The 18,017-nt window shown below is 40.9% G+C and overlaps 1 protein-coding gene across 2 annotated transcripts in view; it reads right to left on the bottom strand.

Annotated features, from left to right (window-relative positions):
- Nucleotides 1-18,017, bottom strand: part of RASSF5 (Ras association domain family member 5) — a 164,748-nt gene that overhangs the window by 62,487 nt on the left and 84,244 nt on the right. The window contains exon 1 of one of the 2 annotated variants that reach the window (XM_084853339.1): nucleotides 14,413-14,975. The exons of the other annotated variant lie outside the window; for it this stretch is intronic. Within the exon in view, the coding sequence (XP_084709465.1) occupies nucleotides 14,413-14,532 (120 nt within the window). The 5' untranslated portion in view covers nucleotides 14,533-14,975. Of the gene's footprint in view, nucleotides 1-14,412; nucleotides 14,976-18,017 lie in introns of those variants that run through there. 2 annotated transcript variants of the gene reach the window in all.

The following is an 18,017-nucleotide window of genomic DNA, read 5'->3' as shown; positions in this document are numbered from 1 at the left end:
TGGCATTCTCAAACAACATGATTCACAAATACGGAGCTGATTGATTTTCAGATTAAAACTGGGCTAGCAGCTTAGATATTTTACAGTGAAATAAATGTTCCTCTTATGGATGTTACAGTCCAATCAGGGAAATATCCTTTCCACAATATCTAGCTTACACAAAAATGCTTTAGCTCATCTGTTTTTGGAAGTGGGGTGGGCACTCTGGATAATTACCCATTCTCTTTTTGTCTGGGTTTGCAGAGCCAAATTCTAGAGTTTCTTAGTGCAATGCTTAATGAAGGGTGTAACCCCAATGTCACTGGCTTTGGGGCAAGTCATTGTTATTCTTCTGGTAGCTAATCTGCATGTTGACTGGAATGCCCCAAGAAGATTTCAAACACCACCCTAGAGAACATATGTATAGACACGCACAGTTATGCAACCCTCACTCATTGCATTCAGACTTCAGTGTTTTCTTAGAACCATTAAGCTTAATGGAATTTATTTAGAGTGTTAAATCAAAGAAAGTCTACCAGAGTTCATTACTTCAGTGAACATTTGATCAAAATAGCATAGGGGAAAAGACCACCAATTTAATTATTAGATCCTCTGTGTTAATAAGGTATATACAGCCGGCACATAATAAAACAGCTTTCTGCTAACTTTACTACATGCAACCTTCAGAGTTTCATCTTAACTACACATGAGTTTATCCATCGCATAGAAAGAAAAGAAAGGATTTTATGGGTGTCTAGGAAAAACAGTTAATTTTAAATGCTAACAGCCCCTTTCTGCCTCTAAAAGATATGGATTCAGCAGTGCAGGACACATCTGCAGTCAAGACAGTAGGTATTGTTTAGATGACCCTTGGGCTTTTTAGTCTGTGAAGAACAACAATATACCAACCTGGAATATTACACATAACTCATTCACTAGCTCTACTGAGCAGCCATAACAAATAGTGCTATGTATTAGCATTCAATTTGTGAGTCACCAAACTTGGTTTTTACACCATTCTGCCAAAATGCTGCATCAGTCTTCCTGGATAGCTTAAGGATATCATCAAAATAAAATGTGATCCCGAAGCTTGCCAAGTTCTTTGTTGCGTCTTGACCTTAATGTAACATAGACTAAAAGGGGGTAATATTTAGGCAGATACTCTCTGCGCTGTAAAGGCTGTGGAGAAGAGATGGGTTAGTCCAATTGTCTTGGTTGCTGTTCAGACTGCTGATGGTTCATTAAAGCTGGGAGCACTTACTTGTTTGCACTTCTTCTTCTCTGCTAAAGTAAGTTCTATCAGATACTGCCTGACCTAACAAAAGCTGAGCATGTAGAGTTTAGGGACAGGTGGAAATATCACGCTGAGAATGAGGAGTATGATCTTGGTTAAGCAGGAATATGTCTTTCATTATGTCACCATAAGTCAGCAGAAGGCTTATGCTTTAGACCAAATCCCCTAGAATGTGTGAAATTTTATCACCTATATATTAGGTGAGGAGCAGGTGAAGAGGATGTTCATGAATTACATTGGAGATCCTTGAACAGAAAACTCATTAGCAAAAGTACTGAAGGTACTATCAGAGTGAGCGTCTCCAAATATAACTTAAGGGTATGTCCAGACCAACCTGCCTGTTGCATTTTATTTAGTTTCATTTCAGTTTTCTTCTACACTGTCCATATACGAATCTTCCAATGTACATGCATCAATTCTCTTTCTAGAATTGCAGGCTCAGATTTTTTTCCTTAATACAGTTGTGCAACTGCACTGTATACTCATATATAACTTGCTCCCCACTGTCCCCCACACACAAATAATGGGTAAAGAGTGAATGCTGAGATGGGATAATGGGCATCTCTACATCAGCCTAAAATCCTGCATTTAAAATGGGGCTTTCTGCTTCTGTTTTAAATGCAGGATCACGATGACTCCCTTTTTCACCTGCTTCCTTTCCCCCCTCCCCTTTCCCCCTCCTTCTCCCCGTATCTGAGTCTTCCATTATCTTTCATTGATCTTGCTCCTCTTCTTGCCACTTTAACTCTTTTCATGGAAGATGCCAAGCGAGACCCCACCACAGAGCCCTTTACTCTTACCAGAGCAGTCCGGGGTCACAAGCTCTCATTTCAGGCAGGAATTGGCCAAGTCAGAGGTAACATCCTCTATACCTGACCAGGCAGGGGTGTTCCCAGACAGAGTGGTCCTAGCACTAACAGCCAGAAGGCACTGTGCAGCTATTCCACATTTTCTTTCTTAAAGGATTCTCTGCGGTAAGAAAAAAAGATGGAAGGAGGGGTGCGAAAATATGGGAGGCTTACGAGTGGAAGACATTGTTGTCTGGACTCTGAGAAGGAGGCAGTGCGATGGCAAAATAAAAACCTCCTCTGGAAGTGTGCCATGTCTTCATGTTCTCAATAATTAAGGATCCCTTCTATACCAAAATGCCTGAACTATAAACTAGAGTTTATAGTTTATATAGTTTATAAACTATAAACTCTAGTTTATAGTTCAGGCATTTTGGTATAGAAGGGACCCTTAATTATTGAGAACATGAAGACATGTTCTGGGGAGTGGGGTGGGGAGTTACCATCCCATAAAGGTAGTTGCTGACTAGTACTTTTTGCTTCTTTTTTTATGTCCTTTCAGAGGGCATCATTGCTGAGGGGAAACAGCCAGACTACCTATTATGGTAACTCGGATGGTGTTTCATTAAGGCCCAAACTAGAGATGAAATGCAGTCATGTGTATCTTTCCCTCAACTTTTTCTTAAGCAAAAGCAGCCTTCAGAGCCTGCGCAGGAGACCAGTGGAGGAGAGAGAGAAGTGCTGCCTAACCCATTCCACTCCAGCCATTTCTCTGCTCAGAATGATCCCTCTAAGCTGTTATCTATTGTCAGGGGAAAATATTTGATGCTGGTACCTTGTCCCCTGCAGGCAAAAAAATAGAGTGTGTGTGTGTGTGTGTGTGTTGGGGTGTGTGCGTGTGCAGGGGTCCCAGGGTGGACTGACAATATGGCCCATTGCCATAACCACCATTCTCCTCCACTCACACCTCTTTCCTCTGGGTTGACAACTAAGAGGCCTTCTGTCACTCTTAGGGCTTCATCACACAGAGCTTTTATCCTGAGATTGAGATGGCTCCTTCATGGAAGTTTGTGGGCTCTTTACATGACGCCGTGACCCTCAAAATGCCCTTTGTTCCGTTTTTAAATAGAGTGCAGATAATGAGCTATCAAATTACCCCGTTGTGTTCCACTTCAGTTTCCTCCGTGAAAAGAGTAAAAGCGGCAAGAAGAGGAGCGAGATCAATGAAAAATCATGGAAGACTCAGATACGGGGAGAAGGGCGGGGGGGGGATGTATATAAAGGGAGTCAGTGATTATCTTGCATTTAAAAAGGAAGCAGAAAGTCCTGTTTTAAATGCAGTTTCTTAGGCTGGTGTAGAAATGCCCTTAAGCTGGTTGAATGTGGCTCTGGGACCTCCAGGTGCCAATCTCTGTTTTAGAGCAACTATGAGGCAAGTTTGTTCATTCCAGCCTCCATTAATCAAAGTTTAGGTATCATGAACGGACTTTGTCTATCCTTCCTGCTTTGGCTCTTAAAATGGTATATTTCAAGAACTGTAACTTATAAACTGGAGTCACAGAAACAGAATTGCAAGTGAAGCTACAGAAACTCCCTTGATGCCCCCATTATATTACAGTTTTAAAATATTGTTTCAGATAATGTTGCATTGTTATTGCTACTAGCCAACAGAAATAAAAGAGCAGAAATACTGTAACTGTCTGCTCAGAATTCAGCTCCAGGCTGAGAACTTTGGTGCACAGCATTGTAAATAATTTAAATAATTCAGCAACATGCCTGTAGGGATGTATACAAGTAGCACAGAAAGAATCAAGAACATTGCCTGCTAATGGATATTGCAGTGAGTGCTAGAAACTGGTTTGGACTCTAGGCTGTTTTTGCTTTAAGTGCGTTTAGAAATGATGTACATACTGTGTGGTCTTAAAAACTCTTTCCAGCCAGAAAACATACTTGATTACAGAGAAGTTCCCAAAATTAAGATGAGGAAAGCTGTACTATTGTTATAGAGGAAAAAATAGAGAAATCAACAGATAGCAAATTAATAATCACCACCACCTTATTAAGGCCATTGTTAAATACTCATACAGTTAAGTATACAGAGAGCAGAATCATACAATTTGTACCCCTTTGCCTCTGTCAGCAGTGGCCAAAGATGTGGCACATAGGTAGGGAAACACACAATGCAGTGCCATTACAACAGGGGTTAAGTGATGCTACATGTTACCGGGAGAACTTGATATGAACTTGCAATTTTATGGATGATGCATCTCTGCATCATCCATAATAGTTCTACCCTGAATTGGGCAGACTTTTCAGCAAGCCTGGCTTGTACTCCTAGTTGTCAAGATATCACTCTTTAGTGTATTTGTCTTTACCTAGTGAATCATGATCCACAACTAGGTTATGACTGAACTTAAACTGGATTGCACCAGTGGCATAATGGTAATTCTTTAGAAATTGTCCCACGTGCTAGTGCTGAAAAAGATGTGGATGACTTTTCGTAAGGATTTTCACTTTGAGTGCCTGTTCACAGTCAAACCAGCGCAGTAAATCTGGTGCCTCAGGCCCGGCCCTACCACAAGGCAGAGTAAGGCAGTTGCCTCAGGAAGCAGATATTGGGTGTCATAACAGGGCGAATTGTTGGCTATTTACTTTATTATTGTTATCTATTTCCTTGTTAGCTATTTATTTTATTATTATTCTTTTTCTACTGCCAGGGATGGAGAGAACTGCTTATAGGATTTTCTGCTTCATGTACCAAAATAACGCGGCTGGTGTTGGATACTATACACCTTGATGGGCTGGTGGGGGGATGGGGGGTGGCATTTGCTGCTCTGCCTCAGGCAGCACAATGTTTTGGGCCTGTGTCTAATACAGCAGGAGGAAGAAATTAGATAGTGGACCACTGCCATAGGCATTGAACCACCTAGCACCTGCTGGTTGCTGGAATCCTTTAAAAAAATTAATGCCATACTTGTTCTAATCAAAGGAGGATGACAATTTAATGAGCTAGGCTATTTCTATAAAAAGTTTTATATTGCTTAAGAACTCTAAATTGGACTCCATATGACAAACATGAAGGATGAGATGAGGCCCAGTATGCTACATATACCAGCTTTCTACTGTATAGGCCTACCTATACATAGATAACTAGAACAGAGTAAAGAGCATCTGAACTTTTGCTGTCTACTAGAGAGGTTCATTAGATAAATTAGAAATGAGGTTAGCAACCACAGCAATTATCACAAGGTTTTTCTATACTGACAAAAAGTATAGAATTACATGGGAATATCGTCTTGACTGAATTCTCCATTGCTTTCCACGTTGTTAATGTTACTGACTCCTCTGCAAACTGAATTTAAAAGGATACCGCTCAGGGCAAACTCATCAACCATCTTTCTCCCTCATCACATGGTAATTTTTTATTGCTTTTAGCAATCTTTACTGCAAGATTGTATTGTATTACAATATAAGTGCAATATGAAACTGGACTTTGTGCATAAGTTCATGTTTATTGGGACTACAGCTTGCTGGCAACTTAATGAAAACTCATTCATAAAACCAACTTCTACACAGATCTCTCCATAAGGTGAGTAGAGTGCACCCACTCAAAATGATGGAGTAAATAAAAAATGGTGTAATCACGATAACATGATTCTACTCTTTTGAGTAACATGGAATTCCATTACAATATACCCACAAGCAATTATATGAAAATCACATTCACAACACCCACTAAGAATGTTGGTTACAGAACAATTACCCTATTCAGTCTTTAAACATAGTAGCAAGCTGGTCTTACTAAACACTTCTTCAGGTTTAAACTGGGGAGTTATTGATTTGCAGATGCAAGAAAGCCTCTCCTCTATAAGAATATAAGTATTATATGATACCATAGCAACAATGTTATGAGTTATTACCATAGCAAACATTTAAAAAACATGGGGAGAGTGGGTTGAAGGTTACCAGCTTGTTTATTAATAGACCTCTCTTTTTAAGGTCGTTTCTCCATTTTTCCAGATGATAACTTCTTTAATACCTCTCCTCCCTCACAGTTTTGCGGATCAGGATTTCTTCAGTTCCTTTCCCCCTTCACAAATTCGATTAGCTGCCTGTCTTGACAAGCTCTGATATGAAATAACTCACTAGGACAACATGCTCATTGACTCTTCTTCCAGACAATGCTATCCATTCATTGGAGGATGGACACTTGTTCCATATCTGTTCTCACATGAAGATACCAAGACTGTAACACCAAAGCTATGGCATATCAGCTCAATACCATCCACAGCAACTCTACTGGCAGGTGTGTCCATGTCTTCAAGACAGGAGCTAAGCTTTGAGATAGAGGGGGTGTGTGTGTTCAGATTGTGCTTGGAACATTCCAACGTAACGAAAGACTTCTGTTGTCTACTGACATTTTCATTCACTTCTCCAGTCATGTCTTAAAGTTTGGAACTGACTGTATGAGGCATTGCTTAGACAGTGCTGAACTCTCTCTCTCCCCCCCCCCCCCCACACAGATACAACATTGACAGTCTTTGTGAATCTTTGGAAGTGTTGATAGAGGACTTGAGTTCATAATTCTTTTGCGTACCAAATTTTTAAAACGTTGTGTTAAAATAAATATTACAGTGGATGGGGTAATCAGTTATTTTTACCTCCGCTTTATGGACTTTTATTGAAATGTTAGCATCCTGCTCTTCATAGAAAATCTCCCTTTGCTTACAATCCACAAAAGAGATTCCTCCCTCCCCTACCCCTCAAGATTTCTACTTGTTTTGTTCAGATGCTATTATGCAAAGCTTGCATAGATCTTTATATTTGCTTTATTCTAGATTATACATTATTGGTCCAAGAAGCAGTGCTACACTCTTTTGGATGGTCCTGTTTCATCTTTGTGGAAGTCCTTAGAAACTGGTGGAGAGTTGAAAATTTGACATATCCCAAGAAAAAGTAAGAATATGGGGATCAAAATTATACACCATACTGAGTCCATCAATCAATGTAACAGAACTACTGAAACTTGAAAAAGTAGTTAAATTCAAGTACGTATCCAACAAAAACAAAACAGTACAAAGCCCAATATACTTACAAAGAAAAATGTTTGAAAGCTTAGGAGTAGAAATAACCGTTCCACATAGAAGAACAACAAGTTGTTCAACATATCACAAATTTCACAAGCTTTAGGAGTTCTTGCCCATAGTATATTCAGCAGATTAGCTTTTGAATCCAGTAAGAGATTAGAGAGTGGTTAATTTTCTTAACAAAAGAAATTCATACAACTGCAGCCATAGACAGGAGTTTCACAGACTTTGGTTGAGGCGCCATTTAAAACTCAAAATGATTGCTGAAAGAGGAAAAACAGAAGGAAACGTAAAAGTGGAGGAGGGATGAACATAACAGAAAAGTTCACTCTACTTTGCAGATACAGTACATACAAGCATTTCAGACAGTTCAATATATGGTTGGGAAACACTGAATAACACAGCGCATCAGTCTATTTTAGAAGACTCAGTAACTTAGCATCATGCATCTCAGAATTACAGTTCCTATCCTAGACTCCATTTCATTATGAGAAGACAGAAGGCTACAGAACTATCCTCAACAAGAGACCTTAGTATCAGGTTGCAGGTTCAATTTCACTGTAATGACAGCCTCTGTGACTAAGTCTGCATTTGGAGAGACAAATGGGTCAAGTACTAGGAAAGCTAATGCTGTTTTCCCCCATATTATTCTGTTGAAATACTAAGACATTACAGGCCACAACGAGACCTCTACCATATATACACCTTTTGAGAAGTCTGTTGTATGCAGAACCTCCCCCAACCCCATATGCTGGCATAACAATGCTGTTGCTCATGGCATTCTGTATGCCTGCACAAGAGTTGCATGAAGGCCAAATTCTAATGCTGCACCTGTTCACCCCTCTAATAATAATCCCAGAAGATTCTCGGAGGTGCAGGGAGAAGCATTCCACCCACATTAACTGGCCTGTGCTTACCAAACAGCTTGCATTTAAAATCTGGACCTAGGAAGCATTTAATTTACATGATTCACAATTGCGGAAGAAATTGGGAACGATTCCAATTAGATCTATACAATACACAATTATTCCCTCCCTTCCTCCGATAAGCATTCATTTTTGTTCCAACACACTTTTTTCTGGCAGCAGGTTCCTGGGGTGATTAAGTGCTTGAGGATATCAATTACCCTTGAATTATCATCTGTTCTTTTACCATATTAGGATTTTATTTTGTTCCTAAATACATTTGTCATCATAATTTGGCACTTACTTGTGTAAGAATGCTAGGTACCTGTTAGAGCTGCAGGAGGAGAGTTACTCCCCCCACTCCACCTTTCAGTACATGCCATGCATGTCATTCCATTGAATCAAACCTTCCAACAATGATCCATGCCAAATGTAATCATATAATTTTAACAGTCCCTTTAATGATGGTGGCACAATTTCTTGGAAGCCTTAAATTATTTCCCTTCTGCCACCAAAATAGTGGGAGGGGAAAGAAGTAGGCTACTTACAATTTTCATTAAATGAAATGTAATGCTACACAAGGAATAATTCATCAAAAAAAGCTAGTTCCCATAACACAAGAATACTGGGGAGAAAAATCATGCCATGGCCTCTATTTGTATCTGAAAGTGCCAAGAAAATTAGAAAAGAAAATTGGAAGTAAATAAACTAATCCACACCCATTTGCAGTACCCAGGCGAATTTTAAGATCAGCAGAGATGGCCTTGCTGGTCATTCCAAAATGAATGGAATGTCGACATGAAGTACCCAGACGGCAGGCCTTCTCTGTAGCTGCACCCACCATCTGGAAAATCCTCCCTCGTGTAGTTTGGGAGGCAGAAAATGTCTTTTAAACGCCTCCTGAAAACACACTTGTTCACTCAGCCTTTCCCTGGGCTGTAAATTAGTTATGCCACTCCATTTTACTGCTCCTTGATTATTATTTTTTTAAACTGTAGTCGGTAGTGTTTTTAATTCTGTGTTTTAATGCTGTGTTTTTCACATTGCACTTTAATATTGTAAACCACTGAGAGATTTTATTATATTCTGTGGTATATAAATACCACAAATAAATAAAAATATAAATAAATAGGTGCACAATGTATCATCGGCATACATCATAGGCAGAAAAGAGAACGAATAAAGTGTTGTAATTTAGTAGAACCCATTGCCACAGAATGGCACTGAGAAGATATAGACGTTTTTATATGGGCAGAAGACATCTGATAAACACAATACTGCAACTTCTGGCACTGCACTGGCAGCAGGACCCAGATCTCTGGACTTGGCACTGACACAGCAGGAGCTATGACACCACTCAGGACCTAGAATCATTTTCAGCAACTGTTGCTATGCAAAAGCATTTGCACAGCACTGGGGAAATGGAGGAACGTGAGGGGAAATGTGTTGGAGATATCTCGTACCTCTGTACTGGCTTTTGGCTATGAAGGTAAGAGGAACTCTTGCAGATCCTGTATATCAGATGCTTTATATTATAGTGAAGAAAGTGGCACTAACAGAGGAGACAGGCATCTAAGCCAGCCATTCCAGTGGTGAGGCACAGGATGCAACCAAAACCAATACAGAATACTGCTACCACAACAAACGTTCTCTATAGTATAGGACTCTTAGGTACTCACACTTTTAAATATGCAATTAAGATGTGCTATCCATTGCAAGCTTTCAGGTGTTAATAAGCATCATATTCAATATATATTTACCCAATGTGCTAAAACCTAGATTTAATTAGGGCAGCAAAACCTGGGATTATCTTCAGAAACACCCCTCTCCCCCACACCGAGTAAATATAGCATCATCTTGTGTTGAAAGCGGATGAAGAAGCAAGCCGAAATAGAGTCTGTTCCACCTAGTCAGTGGAACACAAACAATTGTGCATCCTTGTCTTGTGTCAACAGACAAGGCTGGGAATCTATCATCATCATCATGAATTACATCCCTATACCGCCCCGCAGCCAAAGCTCTCTGGGTGGTTTACAGAGATTAAAACATTAGAATACAAAGTTTAAAATCCATTTACATAAAACACACAGACCATATACACAAAAACATATAACTAAATACAACTGTGAACAGTCAGTCATCCCAAAGACAGATCCAGAACCGAACAAAGCAGTATTTTTCTACAGGCCTTATAATTCCCTATTCTCACCCTTTGGTAAGTAGGGCTTCAGGCAGGAAACAAAACGGATCACCTTCCGTGTACAAGTCTACTCCTATCAGCCTGGGTTCAAACCACTTTTCTTGGTGTGTGTGTTTTTGGTCTGGGGATGTTTCCATTAGGTGGCCACCAGGTAGACCAAGGAATAGAGATGAAATAAAGTTCTGGAAAGGATGGTCAGCTGTAACTAATCTTGCCCCAAACTTGACTTTTCAAGCTCTCTACAACCCCCAGAGAGAGAGAGAGCGCGCGCAGATGTCAAATAGTTAATGCTACCAACGAAAGAGATAAACCAACACTCATGTTCCAGGCTTAAATCCAAATCACTAATGATTTCAGAATTTCCTAAACGGAGGTAAATTATCCCACATAATTGATTGTGAGCTGTTTGTATGTTCTTGCACCCTCCTCTGAAGCATCTGGTGCTAGCCATCATTTGAAAAAGAAGGTATTTGGCTATATAGACCAATTCACTGATCTCATCTGGCTGTTTCAACATATCTAGTATTCACACAAAAGGAAAGATACAAAATGTGCACTGGGGCAGACATATATAGTAGTTCTTGATATTTTATATTGCCTACAGACATGACTCAGTAAAAGTATTTTTATTAAAAAAAAATATGGCAGCAGATAAAACAGATTATTAAACTAAACTAAAAACTCCCCATTCTGGCCCACAATGAAGCCAAAGGGAATATTGGAAAAGTTGAAAGAAGCATGGAATGAGGATAGTGTACCCTGCATTGTGGAATGGCACCAAACCACTGAGGGGGGGGGTATGTATGTGAAGTTGAACGGTCATCTTAATTGTTTGCCAGACCTTTAGAAAAGAGGAACCCCCAAACCACCTGTTTGGGTTTACCAGTACAGTTTCTGGCACAGAAATGTGAAAAGGGCACAAAATTCAATTGAAATATATTTCTCCACAGACACAAGAAGTAGACCACTGAAGTATGATATCACTTCCTTCTCTTGAGCTAAAAGCAGCCATGGGCTCAAGCTTCTATGCAAGGGCTTCACAACATGCTCATTTCACACAGATTAAATCATTGAAGGGTTTAGGGTTCTTTTCCTGTGCAAAACTAGACTTCCCCCTGAACGCTTTCCCCTTCTCTTAAGAAACCTAGGTTGTGGGTAAACCAAAGCTGCGTAGAAACAATTATCACTGTGGGAGTAACTTCCCCCTTACTGCTTCAGTGGTATGAACCCCAATTCTGCTTCAGTGCCTTGGTAAACTGTGTGAGAGAAAAGAAGGAGAAGGAGAGCCTCGGAGGAGCCTCGAAGGAGGTTCAGAGGGTAAATGGCTTGCTGAAGGCGGAAGGCCTGTTCACTTCCGTTTGAAGAAGCAAACAAACCTGGAGATGTTCACTCTTGTACTGGAGGGTGAGTCCACACATTGTCCAAAGAAAAATGGACACTTACAAAATCTTCTTGAAGGTGTGTGTGGGGGGATTGCTGTCTCCAAGTGCGTAGCGTTCCACTATTTCTCCCCTTCTTAAACAGCTTCATGAGCACTCATGTCAATAGGCACAAGACAGCTTTGGCTATTGAGCAGCATGGAAATGTAATTAATTAATTAATTGATTGATTGATTGGATGAAGAAGGGGAACTGCACTTCTTGTCATGGACACTATCCAACAGATGCTTGTGAGAGACTTTCCTGTGTGTGTGTGTGTGTGTGCGCGCGTGTGTATACATACACAGACACACCTGTCATAGCAGCATGAGTTCTCCAGGGTACATTTTTGATAACCTGCAAAACTAGCTGCATGTACCACAGGCAATGAGGACTTCACTATATCACCGTCCTCACCCCAAGACTTTTAAAAGCTATTATCTGCACACATAAGTTGAAATCACTATAAACAATTGCAAACACCTAGCCAACCTTAATACAGTTTCACACCATCCCCCTTAGGAAAAGATGCAATACTAAGGATAATACAAAAATGGACAATATATGGCCATTGATACTGACAGCATAAGCCTCAGATGGATAATAGTGTGACAGATAGATGGATGGATGGACAGATATAGATATATCATTTTATTATTTAAATGTTTTATTGGATTTATTTTTGTTTGATCTATGGTAATTGTTTCTTTTCAAAAAAATCCAGCTCTAAAATGAAATCTTAATTTAATATAGACATTTTGAGGTCCCTTAAACTGAAATCAGTGAACCTCCATCAATGTCAATACGTCAAGGAATGCCTCCTCCCATATGTATATGCTTGGATCTTTAGGTCATATTTGGAGGCCATCCTCTGGGTGTCCTATTGAAGGATGTTAGGTAAGGCGGCCACAGGAGAGACAAGCCTTCTTAGGTGTGGCCCCCCATTTATAGATTGCCCTTACTAAGGAGGGTCACCTGGTACTTACATTGTTATTTTTTCAGCAGTAGGTAAATACCTTTCTTTTCCCTGAGGCATTTTAGAGATTTGGGGGGGGGTAGATTTTATAGCTGTTCTTATATATCCTGTGCTGTTTGTTATTTTGTTTTGTATTGTATTATTTCAACAATTTGTATTGTATTTTATTCTTTCAACTATTTTAATCTGCCTAGAGAACATTTGTTATCGGGTGGACTGAAATGAAAATAAATAAATAAATTGGGGAGTGACTTTTTTTTTTTTACTTAAAAGAATGAGCAGTGGCAGAAAAGAGATCAAGCATTACGAAGATGAATATATAAGTATACAAATGGCCATGCTGGCTGGGGAATGATGGGAGTTGTAGTCCAACTCAACTGAAGGATGCCAAGTTGGAAAAGGCTGCAATAGACCATGTTTTGAATATATTGTGAACTCCTTCCAGAGTGGGGAAGGAGTTTACAATATATGGAGGGGCATGTTATCATCAGTGTTAGGAGCCAGAAGATACAATTCTGTATCTCACCAGGATCATCCAATAAGACCACCTTGATTATCTTGTCCTCCTTTTTATGCCCTCTAAATATCCAAGCTATGCAATGTATTCATTTTTAAAAAAATTATGAATACGTATGACTCCACTAAGCACCATCAGCATTTACTTTAATGGGGGAAAACTGTTCTGCCCAATAACTATAAGCTCTTACTTCTGGGAAGTTCTAGGCTCTTCATTTTCAAGCGAGTGATCCTGCCCTCAGTTCATGTGTACAGACAAGCCCATAAATTTCTTAGCTGCTCCCTTGTCTCCAAGCAGATCTACACTGGTGAAAAGCCAGAATGTTTTAAATGTTATGGTGAACCAATTGGTATGTGCACTTTTTCAGGAAATATGAGGGTTACAAAATGGGAAGCTGGATTTAAATTGTTCCCTTTTTATGGCCATTTAATTCTTCTTGATTTAAAATGAATCCACCCTGATAAGCCTTCATTCATTTAAAAGCCAGTTCCTAGCTCTTATAGTTACTGTGAATGTTTTAACAACAATAAAAAAGAGGACTACCCCGGTTCATTTTATTTTGTTCTAATCTCGTAACTCTAAAACCCATATAAAACTGGATGAGCATACAAGGTTTTTCCACATACCAGGTTGTTACAGCTTCCAAATAAGAATATATTGAACAGTGGAATATGCCCATCAGCTATGAGAATCATCATAATTACACACATATGCGAGTCAGCCAATGGCCTCTGACTCATTATAAATCCTTGGCCCTGAATATGCTGTCCACACCAGGACAGGATCTTCCAAGGCAATAAAGTCTTTTTAAAAAACATGTACATACACACAATGTCACTAGACTAAATGTACTGGCAGTACAGTTCAATGTCACTCATCCACTTTAGCAACCAACCTCACACAACCTTTGCGAATTTAGATGTCCAGAAATATATATGAAGGACGACTACAGGATCTCTGTCAGACAACTCTGACAGCTAGGGAACAGCAAACAGGTGTCAAAGTCAAACATGCAGATGAATATAAAAGGTTCAGGGTGTGAAAGGGGGAAATGACATAAAAATTAGCTTTAAAGCCATTTAACTGAGTGGGCTGCCCATGCATTGTAACAATGGTAAAACAAATTTCTCTAGAATATTAGGCAGTAAGCTAATTTTGATAGCCTAGACAATTAGCTATAGATATGCAGATAGATTCTCTGGGAGAGAGGTTTGCTACAGAAGCTTAAGCACATTACAGCCCGTTTACCTTTGCAGCAAATTTGTTCTGGGGACTCCTAAAGAAGGTAGTTTTGGCTGTAAAAAAACAGTCCTCCAAGTCTTCATCCAAACTACAGTAGCCACTACTCATGCTGTTGTCGACGGTCATCTAAGAAGGAATTCTGGACTCTCAGAGTGCGTGAAATCCCCCCGTGAGCCGAAGAGCCAGGTAACCATCTGATTCTCAGCTCACTGCAGCAGCAGCAGGAGTGCCGTTTCCCAATCCAGTTCCTGTGCAATCAGCAGCACACACGATTTCACCTCTTCCAGCTCCCACTTGCCATGGTTTGCAACAGTTTCTTCTGATCAGCGAATCGAGGGACGTCTCCTTTAAAAAAATTAAAAAGAGAGAGCCTTGCCGGGGACAACCTTTCCTCTCCTCAACTACCAGCCTTCCCTTTTCTGGCTACGCATTACCCAAAGTGGTGCCAGACCCCAAGGGAGTTTTCTTCTGTTCCTGGCTCACAAACTATTCACCATCTGTGGCTTGAGACTCCTATCTGCAAGCCCACCGAAGCTGGTTGCGAGAACAGCATCATCTACCCCTCCTCCTCCCCACCCCGCACCCCTTCCTGCTTGCTTTCTGTTGAGCAGAGTTGAGCCACTTCCTCTTGCAAGATTTCTCACAGAGTTCTGCAGTGGGTTCTTACCAGAGAACTGAAAGCATCTCGGCTGATTTTGATTGGCACAGCTTGAGAGAGAAGCAGAGTTGCACCATGTTGGGGAGGAGACAGCCTCCTTCTAGCTCTCCAGTGTCCATAACAACATTTACAAAAGGTAGGGACAGAGATGAGAGTAGCTGATTAAAAATATATTACTTGAAGGAAACCTCCAGTGCCGTGCCCTCCCAGGTGAATATCCTGTGGCAATTTAATGTGTTACTTATCTTATTGGAAAGCATTCCAAAACAAACCTCATCGATTGTATTTAATCTCCACCCAGCAACTGTTTTAAGCAGTTTTTGCCAAGAAAACTAGAGAAGTAAAAGCTAGGGATTGGGGTGCATGCATAGCAGAATGGAATATTAAAAGGGGACACCACAAATAGTATTTCCCATTCACTTTTAAAACAGAAGTCAGACATCTTTCAGAGGTTTTAAAAGCAGATCTCTAGGAGCCCAATTTGACACCTGTCATGATGAAGCCTCCATGCGCAGGACTGGCTCCAGGTTTCTGAGGCCCCCTGGGCAAGACACCCTCAACAGCCCCCTCTCTCAGTGAGTCTACCTTCTCACTGTCATTGTTATCAGCTGCTATTGCTCCTTATCCTCTTCCTCGTTATTGCTATCACTTCCTTGTTTGACAGGCAGGCAGTGAGCCAGTAAGCAAGTAGGCAGTGGCGTCTGCTCCTCCTCCTTCTCACCACCACCATTGTCTGGGGTGTGGGCCCTTGGCAGGTGCGCAATCATACCTAGCTTTAATGCTGGCCCTGACCATACATATTGATAATCCTAATAACAAATCAATCAGATTGGTGCATAATGCAGAGAAAGAGAGATGGATAGATTCTCCTAGCAACAATTCAGTACAAGAATCAGTCTGTGCCTCTGTGTTCTGCATCTAATTTTAGAACAGTCAGTATGATTTTTCAGCATAGCTGGCACCAAGAGGTGGTGGTTTTGATCATAACCTTAGCAATCACCATTGATCAGGTTAGACTTTTCCATTTGTCGCCTACTGATCTGTGTTAGAGGCATTTTAACACAGTCCTTTGAGCCTTAGTCAGAAAACCCATAATGTTTCACTGCCTTTGATTTCTCAAGGTCTAGGCTGAAGTCCTATTCTGAGCTATCTCCCTCCAGCTACTGAGTTGCCAGGTTACCTGTCTCCAAGAATATTGATATGTTCTTTGAAAGCAAGGGTTCCCAAAATATTTTTCCCCTGCAGGGAACCTGTCTAGCTGCATAAAGTGTCGAGGTTCAGCATCAGCTTTCCTTTGCAAAAATGGTGTTCTCAAAATTGTCCATGGTCACCCACTGCAAGTGCATACACTCCCTTCACACAGCCTGCCATGCTCCCTCACATTTCTTCTTTCCCACTTGTTTGCTTGCACATTCAAACCTGCCACCTAACAAAGCAGGATCCTTTACAACCTCTCTTGCTGAAGCAATTGAGCCACATTCAACCACTGTATTCCCTTTGGAATTTGAAGTCCCTGATGAAGGGAAAGACGAGTGTGATGCAGCAGTGTTAGCTGCCATGTCCCATTAGTGCTTATGAGGAACTCACACAAAAAAGCACCCAGATATGAGTCCATGCAGCTGTTGTGCCATTGCAAAGACAGCTGCTACCTATATACCAGGTTGGTCCCAAGACCTTGGTCTTGGTGGTAGGGTGCACTTTAAAGAAGAATTTAAAAGCGCTGTTTCCCATTCTCTGATGGAGAATTACATTTAGTAATGTGTATATGTAAAATCTATAACCCCATTTTCAAAAGCAGTTTATTATTTATTTATTTATTTCATTTCATTTCTATACCGCCCAATAGCCGAAGCTCTCTGGGTGGTTCACAAAAATTAAAACCAAAGAGCACACAATAAAACAATACAAAATATATAAAATATTAAAACCACAGTAAACAATACAACCAGAATAAAACCAGAATAAAACCTAGCAGCAGTGCAGGAGTTTAAAATACAGATTTAAAACAGCAAAGCGAAAAGTCTAAAGAGCTAAAATGCCTGGGAAAATAAAAAGGTCGTCATCTGGTGCCAGAAAGAATACAATGTAGGTGCCAGGTGAACCTCACTAGGGAGCTCATTCCACAGCCTGGGTGCCACAGCAGAAAAAGCCCTCCTCCTAGTAGCCACCCGCCTCACTTCCTTTGGCAGGGGCTCACGGAGAAGGGCTGCTGAGGATGATTTTAAGGTCCGGGCAGGCACATATGGGAGGAGGCAATCCTTCAGATAACCTGGCCCCAAGCCATTAAGGGCTTTGAATGTTAATACCAGCACTTTGAATCAGGCCCGGAAATGGACTGGCAGCCAGCGTAGCTGGAAAAGTACTGGCGTAATATGAGCTCGCAGGCCAATCCCTGTTAACAATCTTGCTGCCCTATTTTGCACCAGCTGAAGTTTCCAGACCGTTTTCAAAGGCAGCCCCACATATAACATGTTGCAGTAATCCAGACGAGAAGCTATCAGAGCATGGATAACTGTAGCTAGGTTATCTCTGTCCAGATAAGGGCATAGTTGGTATACCAGCCTAAGCTGATACAAAGTGCTCCATGCTACTGAGTTCACCTGTGCCTCAAGTAACAGTTCTGGATCCAAGAGCACCCCCAAACTACAAACACGATCCTTTAGGGGGAGTGCAACCCCCTCTAGAACAGGTTGAATATCACCTAGCCGGGCAGACGAATCACCCACTAACAGTACCTCCATCTTGTCTGGATTGAGTTTCAGTTTATTGGCCCTCATCCAGTCCATTACCGTGCCCAGGCCCTGATTCAGAACAGCCACTGCCTCACCTGGGCTTGATGAGAAAGAGAGGTAGAGCTGGGTGTCATCTGCATATTGATGGTACCTCAGCCCACACCTCCGGATAACCTCCCCCAGCGGTTTCATGTAGATGTTAAACAGCATGGGGGATAAAA

The sequence above is a fragment of the Heloderma suspectum genome, chromosome 4 (genome assembly GCF_057233095.1).
Source record: "Heloderma suspectum isolate Gila_16-S chromosome 4, 16-S_ref, whole genome shotgun sequence".
Classification (NCBI taxonomy): Eukaryota; Metazoa; Chordata; class Lepidosauria; order Squamata; family Helodermatidae; genus Heloderma; species Heloderma suspectum.
This window is presented reverse-complemented; position numbering and strand designations above follow the sequence as displayed.